This window comes from Pagrus pagrus (genome assembly GCF_965226575.1).
Source record: "Pagrus pagrus genome assembly, chromosome: 5".
NCBI lineage: Eukaryota > Metazoa > Chordata > Actinopteri > Spariformes > Sparidae > Pagrus > Pagrus pagrus.
In genome coordinates this window covers 17,300,538-17,323,702 of record NC_140189.1, presented here as the reverse complement: position 1 = coordinate 17,323,702, position 23,165 = coordinate 17,300,538, and the positions used below count along the sequence as shown (strand labels likewise).

General features: G+C 40.4%; 1 protein-coding gene across 1 annotated transcript in view; it reads left to right on the top strand.

The window, feature by feature from the left end:
* Window positions 1–977: 977 nt before the first annotated feature.
* The window catches only part of LOC311256918 (uncharacterized protein), a gene marked incomplete at its 3' end in the record, with an annotated part of 151,540 nt that continues 129,352 nt past the window's right edge, over window positions 978–23,165 (top strand). Inside the window, exon 1 of the mRNA XM_084352331.1 lies at window positions 978–1,295. Within this exon, the coding sequence (XP_084208457.1) occupies window positions 1,166–1,295 (130 nt within the window). The 5' untranslated portion in view covers window positions 978–1,165. The remainder of the gene's footprint in view (window positions 1,296–23,165) is intronic.

Below are 23,165 nucleotides of genomic sequence, written 5' to 3'. Positions count from 1 at the left end.
TTAATGGAGGTAAATTTTCGCCCGGCGTTAGAGAAAAATAAAGGAGAAGACAATTCTTTGAAGTGAACTCCCCTCTGAGTCGCCTAGAAAGGAGAATTTCAAGGAACAGAAGGCCGGGTGGGAAAGGAGAAAGGGAAAGGCAGAGGAGAGCTTTCTGATACTGTGCAACAATACTTCATTCTGTCCAGGTAGGGCTCGCTCCATAATTCAACAGTATCTACGCTTGAGCTTCTCATCCACTTTATATTTCCACCACACACACACACACACACACACACACACACACACATTCACTCAGTGTACTGTGTGACTGACCTTTGCCCTCGCCCAGTGGATGGCTGCCTTGTGATGAGAATCCTTATGAATGCAGATTGTAAGTGGTGTTTTTCTGTTTAATCTGCAAATATAACTAAACGTAGACATGGTTAACAGAGTTGCAGGTTAAACCTTTGGATGAGGTTAAAATGGCTTCAACACGTTCTCACTCCAGCCCGGTCAGTGGCCTAAAGCTTCAAACTTTTGCACTGAACTGGTCCCCCTAGTGTGAGTTTCGCATGTTAATGGTAACCAGTCAAGTTAGCAATAAAACATTGTTTGGTTACACTTTCAAAATAAAGCTTGCTGACATATTATGAAATATATGAGTTTTGGTTAGTTAAAACTGTTAAGTTTTTACGTATGGTAAATTAAAGGTTAACTCCACCAATTTTACAAATGTGTTTACAGGTCTCGGGGAGTACTACAGCATTTGTTCATTGCTGCTGTTAATATTTGGTTAATGTGGCGAATGATACCACAAGGTCCTATGTTTTGAAAGGCTTTTGAACGCCTCAGGTTTCTCTTACTTGGGGTTCTCATTTGTTTGGGCAGGTGTCAATCATTTTCTCTGTTATTGGGGATTAACCTGTCGGATTGTTAGAGGGGCGGGACTGGAGGAAAAGAGGAGAAAGTGCTGCCTAGAGAAGTTAAGACCGAGCAAACTTTCAAATAACTGTATGAAAAAGTATTATTTACTGTTATCAACCTGGAGTTTATGCGAGTGTTTGCTTATTTTGTTAAGAGTGTAACCAAGCGTGTTTTAGAAGTGAAGGCTCCTTACTGGCACAAGCTGAAGACCAGATGAGACTGTTGCTAGCGGTTAGCATCGCCAGCTGCTAATCAGGAGATGCCACCTGCCACGTGCCGCTGCAGGACGGAGGAGTCGGTGCAGGACCGAGCCTCTGGACGGGTCTCTGGTCACGTCGCTGCCTCTGGGAAGAGGTTTTGGAGGAAATTGCTGGATCGCTTTTCCGGGTGTGAGTATCCTGACCTTTGTATATGAGCTCCAGCATGTGCGCCATATTGCTAAATCCTTGTTTGAAGGCGTTTTTCATGCTGATGATGTTTATATTGAATAAGAGCTGTGGTTGCAGTTAAAGTAAACTGCATGGGAAAATGAATGCTCAATAACAGTGTAGTTGCAATCAATAAACTAACCAGGCCTCTCTGCAGTTTAGCCAGAGTCATTTTCAAGGTGTGTTAATTATTGTAAAACATCCCAAATTATACATTTTAGTAGCTGTCACCAATTCGCTCCCATGCAGTCTGATACATAAAAGGGGTCTCCATGAAAATCCTAAAACAGAGTTGAGTGAGAGGGCTACATGGGTAATGTTGGCATCTGGTTTTAAGAAAGGAAGAGGAATGTGTGGAATAAAAAAAAAGTTGATATCTCTGGTCCTGTTTTATAAGTTTCAGTCATTTGTTGTTTGAGTCCATAATGAGTCCAGCTGAGTTAAGGGACTGCAATGCTAGATCAGTGGACTGTTTTTCAAACCTGGGGCCACATTACCTACGAGGCAACTGAGAGATTCCACTGGAGCTGGAGTCACAAAAGTCTTTATACTTCTTTTTTCAAGACCTGTACTTTATTGTGTAAAATTAGTTACCCCTCTTGGTCACACCTGACGCAAACGCCCATCCAGCCACCCCCACCCCCCGACTCAGACTTTTCTCGCTCTTTATACTACTGCACCCAAAGTGACACTAGAGGTGTAACTACAGCATCATACTTGGAGGCATTGGGCTGCTGACCAGGCTGCTGTATTTAATGCGTTGGAAGTGAGATTGGGCTGCTATAATTCATAGCAGGTCTCTGTTGATTATACCAGTAGCTCATTTCTGGGTTGCCAAAGTAAAAGTTTTACAGTTCTTTCTTTTCTATCTTTTTCAAACAAACAAATAAACAAATGCATCGGTTTATTCAATAATTTTTTTGGTCATCTCGGGACAGCGCAGCAAGCTGTAAACACAACCCTGACATATCATTACTTGGTAAGGGGAACATGTTTGCAAGCAGTGGCTTATTTGCACATCAAGAAGAAGTGGGCAACATTAGCATTCATCTGAAGCTGTGTTTGTTTCCACCTGATGAATGTAAGTCCAATATTCACTCTCCTTTTAGCTCTGTCTCAGTGTCAACCAACTCCTGAGAAAAACACCTGTCTCTTTAGTTGCTAAATGATCTACTAAGTTTACAAGCTAGTCTCTAACTATGTGTGTCTGCAGTTTGGCACTGGTCAATTAGCATACAGTGAGTTTGTCAAAGTCTTTTCTCTGAGTAAAGACAAATTGTTGTCTGCTTCAGTTGAAAATATACCAAAACACTGAGTTAAAGGATATTTAAAAGCTATGTTTATCTGAACGAAATTGCAGAGGTGGGGGAAAACTCTTTGTGGATTTGTCACAGGAGCAACAATTTTCACATTACACATAGTTAGTAGATCTTTTGTTAATATAGAAATGCTTATTAGAGCAGTTTTTAGTTAGAATATGCTGGTTTTATCATAGTTGTGGTACACATTTACCAGCGGTGGCAAAATTCACACATTCTTTACTGAACTAAAAGTAAGAAAGTACAGGCTTTGAAATGTACTCAAAGTATAAGAGTAAAAAGCATTATTTCTTGGAGCCACTAACTTCAAACACTTGACTTAAATAAGGCCATGTGGGGAATGTCTTGCTTCTCAGAATCTGATCTTGCGTCGTCAGCAATGTCGCCTCATCAACGTCGCTGCCTTTGTCACTACGCGTCTTTTCTCCACATGCTAGTCTCCCTCTCTGTCTGTTTCCATCTTGTTGCGTCTTTTACTTTGTTTAGTTTTGCTACGTCTGCCGTGCCTGATATTCACTGATGGGTTGAAGTAAGTCTTGTAAAGTTGGGAAGGCGGCGTGCAATGACTCAAAATAAAAGCAATCGATAATTCCCCTCAAATGCACTCCAGCTAAAGTGACGAGCCTGAAAATGTAAGGAGTAGAAAGAACAGATATATGTGTTACAATTTAGGGAGTAAAAGTAAAAAGTTGTGAGAAAAATAAATACTCAAGTTAAATACAGATACCTGAAAAAATCTACCTTGGTACTTTGTTACTCCCCACCTCTGACATTTACCTTGTATGGACTCCTGGATGTCTGGATTCCTGGATTCCTGTTAGTGGGGAGCTTTTTTCCCTACCACATTCATAAAGTTTGCTCAAAACCGAGAAAATGGCAGACTGAAGTAGGTGATTTTTTTGTTGCTTCACACGGAAACAAACAGGCTAAAGCAACTGGAAAATACTACATTTTGGAGAACTGGACACATTCTGCTGCAGCAGATGTAAACAAGAAGAAATATCTAAGATTGAATTCCTTAAGTGAGAGAGCCAGAGGGCAAATATTAGTTCAGAAGCCTTCACACTAAAAACTGGCTAAAGGACAAAAAGGGATTGAAATATGACTCAAACCGTGTGGGAAGTTAAAGATTCCAGCTTTAAGTATTAAAACGGGCAAAAAAAAAAGAAAAGAGGTTTAATAAAGCAAACAGCGCGGGTGATTTAATGCGGCCAACCTGACTTGTCACAGAGGCAATCCTTCTAATAGAACCGCTCTGATTTATCACCGAGACTCTCCACAATAGAGACTGTAATGGGCTTTATTCATATTTTTATTTTATGAAACACGATGAAAGGGGTCATGGTGGCCATTAAGTGGATTAATGGTGTGTGTTGGGTAAAGAAGATGCTATAAAGTCTTAAAAGTTAATGCTGTCATCTGCGGACTGCTGTTCTGATGGGGAGGGAGGGGCCTCGCGCAGCTAATAGACATATTTCAGCCAGGTAATGTCGGATCACTGGGGGACAAGATGGATATCACTTGGCAGTGTTACGGGGTGTGTCGTGGTGTGCCGGCACATTAACGCAGGTTATTTATGCTCCATAATGAAGAGCATAATGAAAATTGGACACAACTATAAATATGAGCAGGGAAAGCGTAATATGGAGGGATAATCATTGATGCAATTAAGGTGTCGTACACATGCAGTGTGAGCCTGGCCTCCCCTGACTTTCTCCTCTTCCTCTCACCGAGGCTGTTTTTCATCCTGAAACATCACATTCAATCAGCCGGGCGGTGTCAGCGTAAATCCCCTGCTCTCGCACAAGGAGGCTGGCGTTTTAAATATGTTAATGCCAAAGCAATAAAGTCGTTGGTTAATCTATCTCTGAGGTTATTGACAACTTCTGTTACACTGTTAGTTGTATTTCTCTGTCTTAATTGGTGTCCCTGTGGACGCCGCTTTCACTGTGTGTTTATGTGGGGGAAATGAGAGAAAGGAAACGTGGACTGTGCATTTTGGCGTTGTCGGCGCTGTCAGCGTATGAGTGAGAGGGAGCAGGGAGGGAGGAGGTGAAGGAGAGAGACGGGTCAGGAGATCTGGGAGGGAGAGGGATGGAGACGGATGAGGAGGGGACTCCGCGAGCTGAAGTGACCCTGCGGACCAGATGCTGATAAACTGCCATCACTGAGCGCTCTGTCATCTGTAGCTCTCATCTGTCACTGTCACCCTGCTGCATTTCACCCTCTTCTCCGCCTCCTCCTCCTTAGTCTCTTCCTTCACCTTCTCTGCATCATTTCCCCCCACCTGTGTGCATCCTTTTACTTTTTTTTTAATGCTATACTTACATCTATATGTCAATACCATTTGTTTGCTTCCGCACAGCTCCCATCCTCCTGTAAAGATTTCTGCACTTCTCTTTGCTTTTTCTCTTTAAACACATCGAACGACTCACAGCTGAAGCCATTATTTCCTCAGACTCAGACAGGGATGGAGGCTATTCACTGAATATCTGGAATTCCTCCTCCATGTTGGACAACCACAGTGGTTGCTAGGTGCGAAACAATAGTTGCTTTATGTCGCAGTGGAGCACAAATATGTTTCTTTATGTTTTCTTATTCTCTTGAAATATATGAGTAGTTACATTTGACATGAATGAGAGAGCCTGTATTGACAATAAGCTACAGAGTGGGTAAGTTATGATATCCATTGTTAGACTGCACTGCTGGTTGTAAATGTCAATAGATGCAGAGTTGTGAGGATTAAGTGGAGTGAGCATAGCCAGGTGGGGATTTCCTGCACATAAAGATATTTGACTGTTATCCCCTGACTCTCAACCAGAATGGAGCCAGGTGCTGTAATCATACAGGGCTTAGCCCAAACTCCTCCTTCAGGGAAATGTAATGCCCGAAAATCTATACATCATTCAAGACAAAAATGCAATAGTTGTTCTTCAACTTTCTTCATCATTCAAAATCAACTCTACAAATGTTGAATATAACTAATTTGCACTCCTGCCACCCAGAAAGAGGTAGAAATTGTCTTAAGTTATTATTTTTAAAAGACCATAGTCTAAGATTTAGTGTCATCGAGCAGATTGTAACAAACGTCCTCTGCATTTGCCACGAAAAACACTATTGGACTACTGTGGAAACCAGTCCATCCTCATCAGAAAAACGAGCGTATAAGTAATCTGTGAAAACTGCTTATTACAACCCATATTATCGTTTGTTGTTTGGCAGCAACACCTAGTGGCCTAGTAATTATGACGGCAGCAAAGGAGGAAGTCAGGTGAAAAATACGGAGGCAAGCCTGTTGTCATCAGTAGAACGACCATATAGGTAAAGAAATGAAAGTATCTTATCAGGAGCCCATACTTACCTTTGTTGTTAGGGCACAAAAGAGTAAATGTCTGTTCATGTCCAGTGTGAAACCAGAAGTCAACTGTGAGTTCTGTTAACTTACTAACACAGTGGACTAACATCAAGAACATAGGTAGCGCAGGTAACTTAGGTAATGTAGGTACATTTGTAACGGAAGTAAGTGATCTGAACCCAAACTGCAATGTTTTTCTAAACCTAACCAAACTGTGACTGTATGACAGAGGTCCTGTACGTGTGCTGCTGTCATGCTGTCATGTTGTTTTGAAAACAGTGATATATATGTCATTTTGGGAGAGGTTGTCAGCCATTCAGAAGTGAGATTGTGTTGAAGGAGGAAGGTAGAGGTAGATGGTTGGGACTTCTATCCAGAAGACCAAAAGTCAAAAGTGAGTTATTTTCACTTACTTAACGTGATTGTTACATCAGGTATGAATGTATCTTAAGTTATGTATGTAATGTCAATACAAATGTAACGAGATGCACATGCACTGTAGTCAATTAAACCCAACCGCATAGTTTTAGCGCCTAAACCAACTGCGAATGTACAACAAAGGTCCAGGTCTCCTGCCGCTGCAATGGCCATGTTCTGTTGGGAATGGTGATATATGACATTTTGGGAGTCACTGGCATTCGATGCATTCAGTAGTTTAGGTATGAGGATGTGTTCGTAGAATAAATGGCGCTGCAATATGGTCGACTCTGGAATTTAAAAGGCTTCTTCGAAGGTAACGGAAACACAATGATTCTCAGTTTCAGGTGATTTTCTAATGAAAACACAAATATGAATATTATGTAATTTCTCTCAATAGATCCCCCTACATTGTACACACTGAAGCTTTAAGTTAAATAGCAGAGATACAGGGCAGGGATTTGGAGTAAACAGCATAACTAATCTTGAATCTTGTATGCCGAAGTGGAATTTGTAGAATGAATGTTAAGCTAACAAATCTGCTACATTTGAATGCACGCCATGATAATATGGGCTGCTCTAATCGCAAATCAAGGATCCACAACAATGGCAAATAAATGTGGTCTTCAGTACTGTGAAGTAAGTATTATCTTATCTTGTATCATAAGCTTTCTGCAGGCGAGGAGGATAAACAACATGGGTATATATCTCACAAGCCTTTATATGATCTACTTCTGGTCTCTCTGTTCACCTTTTCTTCTATTTTCTTCTCAATTTTTCTCTTTTAGCTACTCACTGAAAGAATAATAATAATAATAATAATAATAATAATAATATATTCTGATCACATACTAAGGATGCAAAAATGATTAAATGCATATCTTATTCTCTTACATTTGCTCATGTCACCTCTGCTCTCCTTACGCCACTCTTCTTGACACATTTTCACCTCTTTACCTGCTTTCTCCACAAGTGTTGGCATTTCATTTCCTGTTCTCTATTCCTTTTCTCACTTTCTCTTTTGCTCCTCCCTTTCTTCTCTCATCCTCACTCCTGAAATCCAGCTCTGCCCTCTTGTCACCAGTTTTCCACTTCTCTCCTGGCTCCTCATCACACATTTCCTCCTCTCTTCTTAGCTTCATCTTCACTCCTTTCTTACTCCCCTCATCATCTCTCCTCCTCTTGACCTGCTTCCTCTCCTGCCCCTCAAGTTTTCTCCTGTCCTTTCCTATTCGATCTCACCCCCCGCCCTCAAACCGGACCAACATGGCGGCTCGTTCAGAAACTTTCTCCTATATTATAAAAAAATAGCTCAGTGAAATGTGTTTCTAAAGACATTTTGGGTGAGAAATAGATTCTGTCCTTATTTTAACTTGACAATGTTTAGTTTGTATAGCTGACACAGTTATATTATTATTTTAAATACTAGCAGCATATGATCTGATATTATGTGACAGAGGTGATAAAGGACAGAGGATTCCAGGTATTTTGTCTTGAGCTTGAGTGTTTATTGTAGTGCAGTTTTAAGATATTCAAATCAAAGATTGGACTTATTATCTGACAGACTTTGACTTTGTTATCGTTATTTTCTTCCTCTTATATTAACACAACAAAACAATATAATTCCAAGATCGTGGGCCTGTAAATAAGTCAATTTTTGATTATAGGACATCAGCCCAGGCTGACATATTGGAGCCATGTATCCTTCACTCTAAAATGAAATATGTAAAGGGACAGAGAGTTCTGTGTCCTTGCTTGGCAGTAGGGGTTGGGCAGAAATCCCTCAGGTTAATCTGTCTAATAGCAACTATCCTGGCTGTCACTACCAGGCTGGGACAGCCACTTGCAGGCTCAGATGACTTTGTTTCGTCCCTGTCTGAGAAAGCCCGACTGATTGGGACTGTGTGTGTGTGTGTTTGTGTGTCTCAAAAATAGAGCCACATAGACATTGATTTGTTTTGGGGGAAAAGATCAAATTGTCCCCTCATGCTTGTACCCACTTTTCCATGGCAGTGTGTTTGTGTGCTCTGAGCATCTCTGTGTGAGGATTATCTATGTATGTGTGTGCGCACACGACATGGCATCCTGATTCTCGGGCCAAACCCCGTCATTTTGCGCCTGTCACATTCTGTTAAGTGCAGCTCACATTCCTTCCTTAATTCCCCACAGTCCCTTGTCGCCTCCAACGTCAATCCAGACGCTCATAAACAGCATCTCTCAAAATGGCATCCGATTCATTACACCCCGCTACACACAAAGAGGGGAGAATACAACCACCTCCACCCACACAAACAAACACAGCAGTTCCTGGTATGGAGCCAAATCTTAAGCTTAATTTGTCTTGCGAGCGCCTGTCTTTTAATAATTTGTTTTGATGCTGTCTACCATGCCTTCAACATATATTATTGGCTGGACACTTTCAAAAGAATAATGTTTAAAGTGTATAGATTTTACCACTTGGGACCGAATTAACTAGATACTTGTAGTAGTACTTGATACTAAAGCCCAATTTATACTACTGCGGAAAGTGCTGTACACGGACACGGAGAGCCCTCTCTGTCACCGGAGAGCCTATCGAAGACCCGCTTCGTATTCTCCGGGCACATGAAATATTTTTTAAATGTCCGTCACTCAGAGATGGCAAGGGCTGTGATTGGTCCTCTAAAAACATCATTTCTGGAATTACTTTTCCGGTTTGACTACTCTCTCGGCAACATAAACACCACCACCGCCGTTTTTCATAAGAGTTTGACCGGTTCGCAATCAAGACGAGAATGAATCCGATCGAAGAACGCCTAGCAGAAGAAATTAGAAAATACGAGAGCCTTTATGTAACCTCCTTAAAGACATACAAGGATGCTTGTATCGGGCGGGAATTTGCATTGCGTATCCGGCACCACGATGGAGAACTGCGAAGGCTCGAGGGGTCTCTGTGGTTACGGAGTCGGATTACGTATTACGTAGTAGGAGTAGTATATTTGACCCTTTAGAGTAATCAGAAACAATAGTTGCACATGGAAACTCTTCTATTATCACAATTGGAGATGTCTATGGGAGATCTACAGGCTTGTATACTGTAAATCTCCAAACTGAAAATCTGTTAAGATTCTCAGTATAAAGAATGAATGTCTAATCTGCCCAAAGGCGCCTCTCGCTGTTAAATGACAGTACATGCCCTCTACTGTCTCCAGTGACTAGCAGGGTGACTTATTTAAGGGGCCATTCTGTGATTATACCTTGTTACAACCATAAACAAACCATTGTTCTGTTTCACACACGTTGTGCATGGTATTGGCAGTGGTTAAAGAGGTACAGCCCAGGAAATGGATCCTCTGTTTCACTATCTCATAACAACACAGCCTTAGGACAAATGATGGAGCCAGATAATGTTTAAAATGATAATAATCCTTGAGATGGTCGCCACTTTTTTTTCAGCAAAAGCTGTTGAGTGCATTTACATTCTGTAATGACTATTATTTGCCAACATACAGTCAGAATCTGGCATAAACAGTAGCTCTCATGAAAAGAGCATCCTTTTAAACCTCTCCCCACTGATAAAGCACAATTTGATACATCCATAAACCAACATGCAATTGCTTAAAGCCACAATGTGTAGGTTCTGAGAGTGTTTGACTTTGGTGACTTGAGCTTAAACCATAAATGTGGGAAATGTATTTGAGTGTTAAAAGTTCTTTTGTAGCTGCTATTCAATTATAATTTAGCTTATAATGTTAATAATGGAAGTATGACATATACTGCTTTAATTCTCTTGCCGTGCTGACAGACACACAGCCCTGGTAGTACTTCTGCCTTATAAGGTTGTAATGGCGAATGTGTTAGCAAACTATTGTGTGTCAAACTATTGTGTACTTACAGCCTGTTCCCGGTTCTCCTGTCAGTGGCCCAGTGGTTCTACGTTTGGTGCTGTGGTTACCCCTTTAGCCTCACTTGTTGAAGCACACTCTAGTGCAGTAGTACAGAGCATGAACTTCTGAGCTGGGGGGTGGTTTGGGGTGGTTGAATGGGTCACACACTGGACTTTCCTTACTTGATGTTATGTAAACTATGAGACCAAACATTAACCCAAAGCATGATCTTTTCCTAAACCTAGCAAAACCGCAACTATCTGACAACTTTAATGACAGTCCAAATGTCAAAATATTTAAAAATATATGAACTGTCTAACCAGACGTTGCATATTATGTATTATATGTAACTTGACCGCAGAGGCTTCATTTTGAAAGTCTAAACAGATGTTTCATATTACGTATTTTTGCTGACATGACTAGGGAGCCTTTATTTTGAAAGTCTATGTGGATGTTGCATGTAAGTTATTATTGCTAACTTGACCATGGAGGCTCTATTTTGAAAGTCTAAGCGCACATTGCATATTACGTATTATTGCTATCTTAACAGCGGAGCCTTTTATATGCAAAACTGATGCTAGAGGGGCAAGCAGAGCGTCATATAGCTTAAGGCCTCTGACCAAGCTGCCTTATTTGACGAGATGGGAGTGAGAACAGCTTGGTACTTACATATCCAGCAAACAGAGAAAAATATCATCCTACTGGAGCATATTTCTGACCACCTAAAAACTGTAAGTCCAATAATCACTGGAAAAAAGTTTTGGAGAAAAATATCTGCAGCTTACACTTTTTAGATACTCAGCTTTCCTTATCAGCTTACTGACTAACTTTGTGTGGCTGACATTTGGTGTCAGGCGCTGTGTTACCTGCACAATCCAGTCAAGTACATTTTCTATCCATCCATCAGTCCATCCGTCATCTATGCCAGCTTATCTTTGCAGCATCCCAGGTGGCTGGAGTCTATTCCAGCTCAAATTGGGTGAGAGGCAAGGTCAGTTTTATATATATATATCGCCCAAAATCACAAATCACACATTTGCCTTCGAGGGATTGCCAATCTGCACAACATTTCAAACCCTCTATCCTTAGACATGGCCCATTCTTTGAACTGGGTCACAGGACTAAAGTTCCACATACTTTGTGTGCCGAAGGCCTAGGGAATAGTCGATCTATAGACATGAAGGATTACTGGGAAAGCAGCCCTCCAGAACCACTGGTATTTTACCGTCTTGTACTGAGAAGCAGCTGCACAATCCACCCATGCAGGAGAGATGAGATCGGTGTAAATAATGGTAATATATTAAGATAAGAAAAAAAAAAGATAAAAAAAGAAGTTCTGTCACACCTAGATCTTTAAAATGTCCACATGTACTCCTGCAGCAGGTAGGCAAGTGCTCAGACCCACCATTCACAGCTGAGTGGCACTCGGCAGCTGGAACAAAAGAAAGAATGTGATCATGAGTGACACCCTCCTCAATCAAAGTTTAACAGGGCACTCAGCCACCTCAACTAAAATCCCACTTTATCCCATAAAAGTGTCAACAAGTTATGGGCCTGAATGCAAGTCGTTTGTTATTTACTTGCAGTGAATTTTCTTTCTTGCGTTTGGTAGTTTTAGTTGTGTGGTTAGAGGTTCACTCATATATTTCTTTTTGTTCATTTTCTGTGAAAAGCAGAGGTTGTGGTGTTTGTTCATTTCATGCCCAGCCGCCCCCGACTTTGTGACTTAGTCTAACAATATATGAATGAAATCTTGAGTACACCAGTGCCACACTATAGTTGAGTCGTATGTATGCGTGTGTCAAAAATATTTCACTCAAGGTCTCCATTTATTCTCATGAGCAAGGGTAAGGCAGTTGCAATCTTTTTGTGTAGAATCTAAATACCCGGGTTCCATGACCTTTTGTTCATTCAAACAGGCACGGAAATAATTTTCTTTGTTCCCTACTAACAATGTGACTCTCTGTCAGTCTTATGCAAAGCTAATAAAACACCAATTAACCCACATGCATGCAGACACGTACTGTACATTATAACTGTGTGACAGAAGCTAGCTGATGGTCTGCTTTCCTGCACAATGCAACTGTTCGCTTAGCAACTTTGCAGACTTCAGTATCCACAGCCGGTGGGGAAGCCGAGGGGGGCCGTGAAGTATTTTGGTCAGAGGAGCTTCAGCTCACTGCTGGGGCAAGGATATGAGACAAAAATGTATACGCCACTTACACACCAGTGCCCCGAGCTAAAGAAAATGAAGGGGATGGACTAGCCACGGGAGATCTGGCTTGACTCATTCTTGGGGGTTTCTGTCTCACCCGCAGGGAAGCAGCGATTACTATAAAGCACTGCCGTTGCTATACTCCAAGAAGAATGTGCCAGAAGATGTTGTAAAGTTGTTCTCACAGCAGGCAGTGCTCTGCTTTCAGTGAAGTCAGCTCAGTCCTAAACTGGGTTGCACCGGCTATTTGTAAATCCATCACGGAGTTTGTGTGTAAAGAATCTCCTTTGGTCTTAGAAGCTACTTGCTAGTTTCAAACTACAGTTTTACTAAATCAGGTTGCACTTTTAAAACTTAGGATAAGATTTAGCTAGACATAACAGAATATGGAAGCCCATAGGGGACATTATCAAAATGAGAATGTAAACTTGAAAAATAAAATGTAATGCCCAAATGACATAAAACTTTTCCACATATGTGTGTTATTCGAGAAAAAAAATGTTTTTTTCAGAAAGCAATAACATGCTGTGTTGTTGTTGAGCTGCAATATTGCTAGCAAGTACAAGCAACAAAACACAAAAACAAAAAAGCAACAAACAAAACAAACATGCTGCAGACACCAGTCACCACCTTGCAGCGCCAGGAGGTTCAGGTTGTTGTTAAAGTAACCAAACAACTGCTCCTGACTGTAGCTGCCGTTAGCTAGTTAGCTCAGTTAGCCATGCAGCTAGCGCACAGCTGATTGCCTGTGCGTGCAGCTGACTCTGCCCAGACTGGGAGTGTGTGTGATTGTCTAGCTAAGACTTCATAAGTTTTAATAGTGCAACCTGATTTAGAAAAACACTAGTTTGAAACCAGCTAGTTGCTATTGAGTAAAAATCTAAATATAATTTAACTAACATGATCATTTTCACACATGTATGGGCCTTCTATATCTGTATTAAAATTAAAATGCTGTTTGACATTTTGCTTCCTCTGCTTAACCTGCTCTACAGTGGACAATATTCAAATTGAATTAAATGTCAAACAGTTCTTCCGTTTTCATTTTAAGATAATCATAGGACGCCCATACAAGTGTGTGAAATTGATAATACGGATTGAATTAGTGCTCATGTTACTTTTTTACTCAAATAACAGACATATGAGGAAAATTATAATGCTATTGTGGAATTAGATTTTAATTTGAGTTGAGAATTAGTTTTCATTTGGTTTTATGTTTGTGTCCACTTGAGTCCAATATTCACTCTTCTTTTAGCACTGTTTTGGTCTCCTCCAACTCCCGAGGGAAATACCAATATATTTAGCTGCTGCATGATGGTCAGCTTGTCACTCACTTTGCTGCCTGTTTTAGCGCACTGTTGGTCGGTCAGAGCTTTTTCTTTCCAAGTAAAACAGAGCGTAAAAGCAAAACAATGAGCTGAGAGATGCAAAAACACGAATGTACACAAAGCCATTTGATCCATTGTTAATCAGAAGTATGTGTACCCATACAAATAATTTGACTTTAGATTTTATATTGCTCTCAGCAATCTTAAATGTAAAATACAAGAGAAAAATACTGATATCTGGGATGGATGAAAGTCCTGCTGGAAAAGGACAGAGTTGTGACGGCAGAATAAACAGTTGTGAGTTAGTATACATTTTAAGCCATGTATATGTATAAGAGCTGATAAGGCAAATATCCTTGATTAACTAAACGAGAGAGTGACTATCCATTTAATCACTTCCACAGATGCTGTAGGACATAAACTCCTTCCAAAGGCCTGTGTGTTATGATAGTGATAGATGAAGCTATGCCAGGACTGAGGATAAACTAAAAATATTTTATGTGGTTTGTTAGTGTTATGATGACACACCGCTGTAAACATCAACAAATGCTTTGAGGATTTGGAGGTAATCATATCATTATTGTTGATAAAGATGCATGACATTTGCTGAAGTTCCCTCCAGCCTCGAGAGGCTCACAAAGTACACATAAAGTTGCCACTGATCTTTAATCAATTTATCCTGCAATAAGCTGCAGAAATGGCTGGTGGATGGTGCTGCATTAAAATTCTGTTTCATTTCACTTCAAAAGAGGCTTTTAATGTCTGACGTATTTACCTTTGAAAGTGGACCTCTTTGAATCAGTCCTTTATTAGAAGTTGCTGCTGTATAGTCCCGAGGAATGCGCAGGAGAATACTGAGTGGACTACCTCATGTGTTCTGTTTGGCGGCCTCTCTTAACAGCTCAAAAACAATCTTAGCGTCATATAATCGGCATCATAACTTAGAATTAGTTATAAATCTGATTTTGATTAGATGACATGTTTCAGAAAGTCTACGAAAATGACAAATATTCACATCTGTTTAGTGAGTCCAGCTGGAAAACATGGTTAAGTATAGTAGATTTTCATATCTCTCTACATCTGATTGGTGATGGCAGTACTTTTTACACAGCACTACTCCCAAATCCCAAAGAAGTCTATTTGAATTCATCTTATTGGACTTTCTTTGGAGTTAGCACATAAGAAGTCTGATAAGGACTCAGTAGAGCGCAAACCTACACCAAGGCCCAGCATTCAAGTCTGATCCAATATCAAATAAAACATATTTAAATCTGCTAGATCTTTGTTTGAATCCACATGAAATGTTACTCAATCGTAGATGCCAGGCAGGTTTTTTTCATCGAGGTCCATGCATTATTCCTCAAGAGATTAAAGATAATGTCGAAGAAAAAAATGTTAAAGAAAGTAAGAAAACAATTCCGGGAGCCGTCCCTTTATCCAGATCCACACCAAAAGCTAATGGGGTAGTTGGACCTCTATAGGTTATAGCTGATCCAAAACATAAGATACTATGTAGAATAACATGCTGTACATTTCTTTGTTTCTGAATGAATTTTTGGCGAGCAAAAGGAAAATATAATTGTATGTTAGAAACATGACATTTTGTAATTTTGTGTAACAAGAAGGATTTATGGTCATGTCCATATTTTGTCATCTTTTGTTGTGCATGTTCGGTTTGTGGCACAGGGAAGGTTGTCACTTCAATACACTACATATTAGGATTTAATAAGGTCAGAGGAAAAGGAAGTACTTAAAAGGGAGGAAAAAAGGTTGGTTTAGTGATTATTATAGCAGTCTGTGCCCAGATGGTAAGGGATGATACCATGAGAAGCCAAGAAGTGCATTAATATTAACAGGATAATAATTTTAAAAATGTGACAGAAATATAAGGTAGTACATCTGTTATTTGCTCCTACTTTTATTTCTTAATACTGATACTTTAGCCCTTTTATTGTCTTTAAACATCAAATCCATTCTAATTAATATTATTATCATTTTTATATTTATTAGAAATTTACTTTGCAGTGCATCTAGAAACAGACTCAATATGGACTGTTGGATGTTAAGTCTGATACATATCCGTATGCTCAGAATCAGACTGCTTTCATATATTCCTTTCATGGGAAACGGCCCAATTGTTAATTCCACTAACAGATTGCTGTAAAGGTTGCCGGCAATTGATTCCAGCAGAACCAACAACAGGATTTAATCCATGTATCCTGCATAAATCATACACTAACCTTGAACGAGGCTCAAGCCAAACTTTCCATCTCTATTAAATCTGTGAATTACAATTAACATCGCTGGCAAGTCCAGTATTAGTTACTGTGGCCATATGCTCATTTCCCTCAGCTTCACAACAGCTGAATCAGTGGTCGTCTCTTTTAACCAGAAAACGCAATATGACAGCATTTGGCAAGGCCTGTTTTCTCATCTTAATGACACTGTTGGTGCCAAAGCCTCTCCTACTTTTTGATGAATTAGAGCAGAGTGCCAGTAGGTGGCAGTGTTGCTCTTCTGCAGTTCTCTCGCCGGTTTCTTGGCCTTTGCTAAGGCAAAGCATTGATTAATTAGTTTATAAAATGTTGTGTAGACTTTGGTGTATTGGCTCTTGCCTGCACCTTTGGTCGCAGACAGATTAGCAGATAAATGGGTCACCATAGTGTATTCCAATGTGTGCTATAAGAATCAATATCTTCAGAAAACATAAAAGAATCTCTCTTTCTCCTGATTTCAACCCCAAAGTTTTATTCTTCAAGACACAGAAGAATGGACAATTTAATAACAAATATTTTCATTCGCTTGAACATCTAAAATGATGTGTCATTATTCATCAAAGCTGCTCCACAGACAAATCAAGGCTTCTTCACTGCCTGTAATAACCAATGAATACTTCAGTCTGAGAAAAATCTATTGTGCCTTGAAAATATTCATACATGAGGTGACGGAAAACCTTTCAAGCTTTGCTAAATTGCCATTGGTTGTTAAGCATATTGTTAATTTCAATGAAAATTAATTTTCTTTCATTTCAATTTTGTAAGGTCAGCTAACTTTGAATAGCATAATGAGAGTCCACCATTATCATTAAATGTGTCCTGATTGGGATTGGCCTCGAATGAACAGTTTATATGCTTGAAATAGAACAGGAAATTGTGGGTGCAAACCTTCTGGGAAAATGATAAGGAGAATCCTCTCTTTTTAATGAATCAATTGTGTTTCCAGCAAAAGAAATTAATTACATACCTAAATATCGCTTATTGAAATAGACAAAGAAGTTAAACACTTGGCAATCAGTCGAGATAGAAAGGCACTTAATTTGTCATAAATGAAATGCTGAATGAAACATCATTAATTAGCAAGAACAATAAGCGCAGTTGTTTGAAGGATACAGTGAAGGGTAACGGCATATGCTCTTGATCAAAGCTCTCGAGTTGAATGAAACTTTCGGATCAAACAAAACACTTAAATTAACAGCTCCATCAATAATGGATAGACAATGAAATGATTCCCTTTCAGAGTGACTGGGCCACGCATACCGGTGCACTGTGTTCAGGATCGTGTGTTCAGATGCTCACACACTCACGCTTGGCGTCAACATGCATCTTGCATGATCCAATGACAAGTGGACAGCTCTATAGAGCTACTTATAAGTACATGTGTGAACACCCTCGAGACGCATTGAGGACATGTTTAAGATCCTATAACCACATTTGGAGGCAGTCTGGGCTGCATGTGACCACATTCTTTTAGCAGTGTGTACACTCATGTCCTTGGGCAACTTAGCTGTATTTATATGGACAATATTTCTTCATTTGGTTGAAGGTTTCAGGTCAACTGTTTACATGGGGATGAGATCAATAATGCCTTTCTTTATTCTGAATGAGGTGTTTATACGGAGCATTTATCATAATCGGCATATAGGCTCCATGTAAACGCGGCTAATGAACCGCCCACTCAACTGCCGTCCTCTGTGAAAGAAGAAGAAGAAGCCATATTAACAGGTAGAATGGATTTCACGCTGTCTGATTCCCATGCGGTTCACTATGATGTATAATTACATTTATGGGTTCTCTTAACCTGTCTGTGTTTGCAGCAGATGTTTACGAACGCACTGTCGGTTTCAACAAACCATTGAACTAGTAATCGTAATAACCCCAGAGTTGTTGAGTGAGGAGAAACCGAACAAAGTTTGCAAAACTTTGCTATGACAAATTCAAAATGAATCATGTCAGATTGTAAATTCGGCATGAAATGCTATACATTGTGTTGTTTCTTTCCCTGTAAAAAGTGTCAGTTTGTCACGGCACTGCTGTACCTGCCTGTCTGCTTCTGTGTGTCTGAAGTGCATCCCACCTCCAAACATTAAGCATTTAATTTATTCTAAATTCATGAGAGAAGACAAATGTGAGATTTTACAAGTAGAGTAAACAGAAACCATATAGGCAACTGCTTTGACGCCTGTGGAGAAAGTCCCCAGACTCCCTCAAAGACAGCTCAATTTTGTGAGTTTTTTGAGAAAGTTGCTAAACTTTGAGACGCTGTCTACCACAGATTATTAACTATTTGAGCCTTTGTATTAATTAAGCAAATGTTCTCCATGGAGATATTTGTCTCTAAAAACCATTGTGATGTACGATGAGCGATTGATGTTAGCAGCCCAGATGTATACCCAAATCTGCTTCTGTTTTATAAATGTGTGTCTTCTCCCTGTCAGAATGGGATGATATGAAGATGTTAAGATTCTGGGGGTAACATGGCCTGCTGAGTTTATCCTTCCTTCTCTAAGGAGAGAAAATATTGTGACAGATCTGATACTATGGCTGTGTTTTCCTTCCTCCCTGACAGAATGTTGTGCACTTTTATTTATAAAACCTTTCCTCGAGTTTAACAGCAGGACCAGAGATTCTACAAATCTGTTCAAATCTCGTTCTTCAGCATGGATTGTTGAATAATTGCTGAAGCACCGTTTGTATTAGCTGGACTGAGTGGCCTCTTAAACCTGGGCTCTGACTTCGAGACAGCCACTTTAAGAGAGTCACGCCATGAAGGTCATAACTAATTCAACACTCTGCACCCTGACCAAGCAACAAAAATGGCCCAAAGAAAGAAAAGAACGCCTCTGTTTAACATATTTAATACCAACCGTGTGCGGATCTAATCACACCCATTCTCTTTGAAAACCTAGAAAATGGTAATTAATTTTTCATAGTGTGAATTAGAATCCTAATTTGGAAATGTGAGATCAAAAGAAACAATTTCAATAGCTGGCTAGTGGAAGTAATCCTTAGTGGCCAAGGACAAGAGGCTGTGGTGTTCAAGATATCCCCAGTGGCAGCTTCACAGCAGCATGGAGAGAGGGATTTACTGTTTTTTACTGAATCACATTAATAAACCATGTACTTATTAAACCACAGCAACACTCATCGGAGGAATGAGTCATGCTTATTTTTTCATCGTCATTTATTCTTAGAACCCTCTGCTGGCTGTAATAACATACGTAATTCTGTATTCCTAGACCGGTCCGGGCACATACATCCCTGTTAGGTCGTACAGTGCATGTTTGACAAGTAGCTAAATAAGCAGTGCACACATTCAGTACGTTGCAATAGAAGCAATTGCATTAGGTCGGGATCAGTTCTGCAGGCGGGATGGAAAGGTCGCAGAGGTTGTGAATCACAGAGGAATCCTAATCAGGCCTTGTTGCAACTCTAATTAATTACAGCCCAGAGGGCAAGAGATCATACGGAGACCTACAAGCTAGCACACATGCAAACAGTGACTCTCACATGCAGAAACACACAAATACAAAAAGGAAAACTGTATCGCTGGATTGTCTTACACTGCTGTACACACACAAATCTGTAAATGCTTTCCAAGAGTTAGCTGATTAAGTGTTACTTAACCTTACATTAACACTTTCCCTCAGCCTTTTGCCCCAGTTAGAAATGTCCTATATTTCCAGATAATGACATTTGACAATCTCCAGTACTTGCCTGAGCGTGTTGCATCCAGCTGTTTTATGTGTGAGATACAGCAAGACAGCAGCCCGAGCAAGCATGAGAGTCACACTTGCTTTGGGCCATGGACAGTAATCAATTCAGAAATCAATGTCAGCATCTTTCAGTGTGTTTTTCATCGGGCAAAAATAGTCTAGAGAGAAACATTTCTATCAGTTCTGAAGAACTGACACTAACACTTGACATTGTTATGTTATTCTTCTTGTATTAGGTTAACTCCTGCTGTGGCTGCCATGGAAAAATCTAGTTGATTTTAAATCAACTACTAAAAAAATAAAGTATCAAACTAACAGCTGTTAAAGGATAGTCCTACATTTTGGGAAATGTGATTGTCTGCTTTCTTGCTGAGAGTTAGACAAGGAGATCAATACCACGCTCATGTCTGAGCTATAAAAATAAGAATGGAGTGGGCAGCCGGTTAGCTTAGTTTTGCACTCGAGACTAGTTATAAACAGCTGGCTTGGCTCTATCCCAAGATGTAACATCTCGCCTACCAGATCACCAGGGTTGGGGTTACACTTTGTCTGTCATTTATTGAATTTGTACCAAAACTGAAGTGCAAATATAACAAGTTGTGGTTTATGTGCTGGACTGTCGCTTTGCTGGGAGGAGTGACTTGAAGCGTGATTATGGATCCTAATGCATTTCTTGCCAGATTTGCCCTACTTTGACTCTGATTGGTTGCTTTTCTACTCTTGACTCAAACTGTTTCCCCAGTAAACACACCAACCCGTTTGGCCTCCCTCCCGGTCTTCTGCTGCTCACTCACCCTCCGGAGCACATGATCAGAGGCACAGTAGAGCGAGTTTTGCAAGAAATGTAGTGGGTTCCATAATAACACCATCATGAAGTCTCTGCTGGCTGTCTGGCAACTTCATGGACACAATAAGACTACGGTTTTGGACTAAACAAGATATAACACAATCATTTGTGAATTTAAGAGGTGCTGGTAGGCAGATGTTGTTAACCATATAGAGTCAGGTTTACTGCTGTTTCCAGTCTTTATGCTAGGTTAGGTTAAGCTAACCGTCTCCTGCGCTTCATTTTTGCTGGACAGATATGAGACTGTCATCAAACTTCTCAGAGAAATCTTGGTAAGAAATCCAATAAGTGCATATCCTCAAATGCCTCCTGAAATCACTTTGATATGTGCTTCGACTCACATATTCTAGCCCTGGATAAAAGACTTAACTATACAACATAAAATGATGGTACATAACATATTGACCGCATTCTTAAAAAGCTTTTCAAAAAGGTTATATCTGTTTTAATATTGGATACTGCACTTGCGTTCGTGGCAGCAGTATTATAAAGGCCAGTGTGTGGGAGCTCTGATTAGCGGTGGAGAAGCCAGCCAGAGGCTTCCAGGGCAGCTCTGTTTGCAAACAGTGAGAAGAGCAAGGGCAAGCCAAAGCAGGAGATCACAGGGGTGTGTGAGTTTGTGCGTGTGCATGCATAATGATATTTTTTTGTAAATTAGACAGTGATGAGTAAAACTTTGCTGACTCAAAATTCTGGAAGTCACTTCCAGATCATCATTCGCTGTAAAATCGTGATCTTTGACAGGCCCGAGATCAAAATATAAAATTAAGGTGATGAATCATTGACTAACAAAAAGGATGACCAATATGAATATGTTAACCTTGAGTTTAACATTTTTGCTAATGTGCTGAGTAGGTGAAAAACACTGACTTAACTTCAATAATGCCAAGTTCTCAGACTCATACTGATGCAGAGTACATATTTTCCTAATCGATTTGGGAGCAAATCCTCCACTGAAGGCAAACAGGACTTTAGTATTCACGGGGGCATGTGTGCCTCTCACTATGTTAATAATGCTGTCTTCAGACAGGCTCAGGCTATAATGAGGATTTGCGAATTCAAATCACAGCCCGCTACATATGTCAATGCCATCAATATACCACAGCTCCAGCTCTACAGTTTCCTCTCCATCTCTGACATGGGCTGACTTCTTGACCCTTCCCACCTCAACAAGGAAGCAGTAGGGAAGTTATCGGTGCTCCCATCAGATAATGACAAGATGATGACTGGCCTCTGGCCCCGTCTTCATGGTTTACAGGAGAGCTGTTGGCAAGCAAAGGGCATAAAAGGAAAAAAAAAAAAAAGAGAGGAAAATGGAGAGGTCTGAAGCACTACTGCTATTTACTACTTGTCAACATATCAGCAAGTGTGATGCAAGCCGTGGTCGGTGGAATTAAATTCCCTCCACTTTTCGAAAATAGACTTCTTCTTTTTTTTCAGTTTCTCTGAATTGGTTTTTTGACTGTGTTTTCTTACAATCGAACCCCATCTCTGCTTTAACTATGTTTAATAAATGTTTAATAGGATGGGTACATGAGAGTCAATCTAATTTAGCCTTTCCCTCGCTCTCTGTGTATTGAACAGTAAGTGTTTATGTAAATGAGAGCTGGCTGGCAGCCCTCCCTCCTGCCTGATCTCAGTGGATGCTGTTTATTCACATGAAAAAGAGGCAGTTTAGGAGAGGATTGTTTTTACATCAAGTCGCACGCTTGTATGAATTGCGATTTTCGGAGTTAAAGCGTTAGCATGTTGGGTAGCTTAATCACATTTCCTCTTTCTCCACATCATCATTATACAAAAGACTACCAAGCTGCGCTGTTTATTTGCTACAATATCCCTAGGTCTCTCTTAAAGCTTCCCAAGCTACTCCTCTCTTTTACCCGTTCTCTTCTAAATAGTTACTTTGAAGAATGAACTTCAGGTCATTATAGCCAAAGTACTTGATTAATTAAGTAGTTAAAAGAGAAAGCACAAAGCAATGGTTTTGCTGCCTTTTGGTCAACACTTGTTTGCTGCTGTTTATTAAAAAGGATCCTTTGGGTGAGGAGACCTCTTAAATGGGGTTAGAGATGTTGAAAGGAGCATTTCGCAGTGAATAATTGGATTGCGGCTTCGAGCACGCGTGTGTTTAAATGTTGGGATCGAACAGTGCCTGGGGTGTGTTTACCTGAGAAGGCTCTATCCCCCCCTCCTATCCTTCTTCTCTCCCTCCCACCGTCCGTCGCTCCTCTCCTCCTCTCTAATCAGTCTGATAAAGGATATCCTCTGCAGTCCCCCAGCCATAGCTCTGCAGCAACAGATTAGGCAGTCTGCACGTACACACACACATCGTCTGCTGCGGGGAGCCGGTGGGTCCACTGAAAATGTCCAGGCAGAGACGGACAGAATTACAGATGGACAAAGGGACAAACACCGAGCTGGGGATGTGGAGTGCACCCACACAGATTGGTAATTTTCATCCTTCTCACATGTAATGAAACACACTCACACTC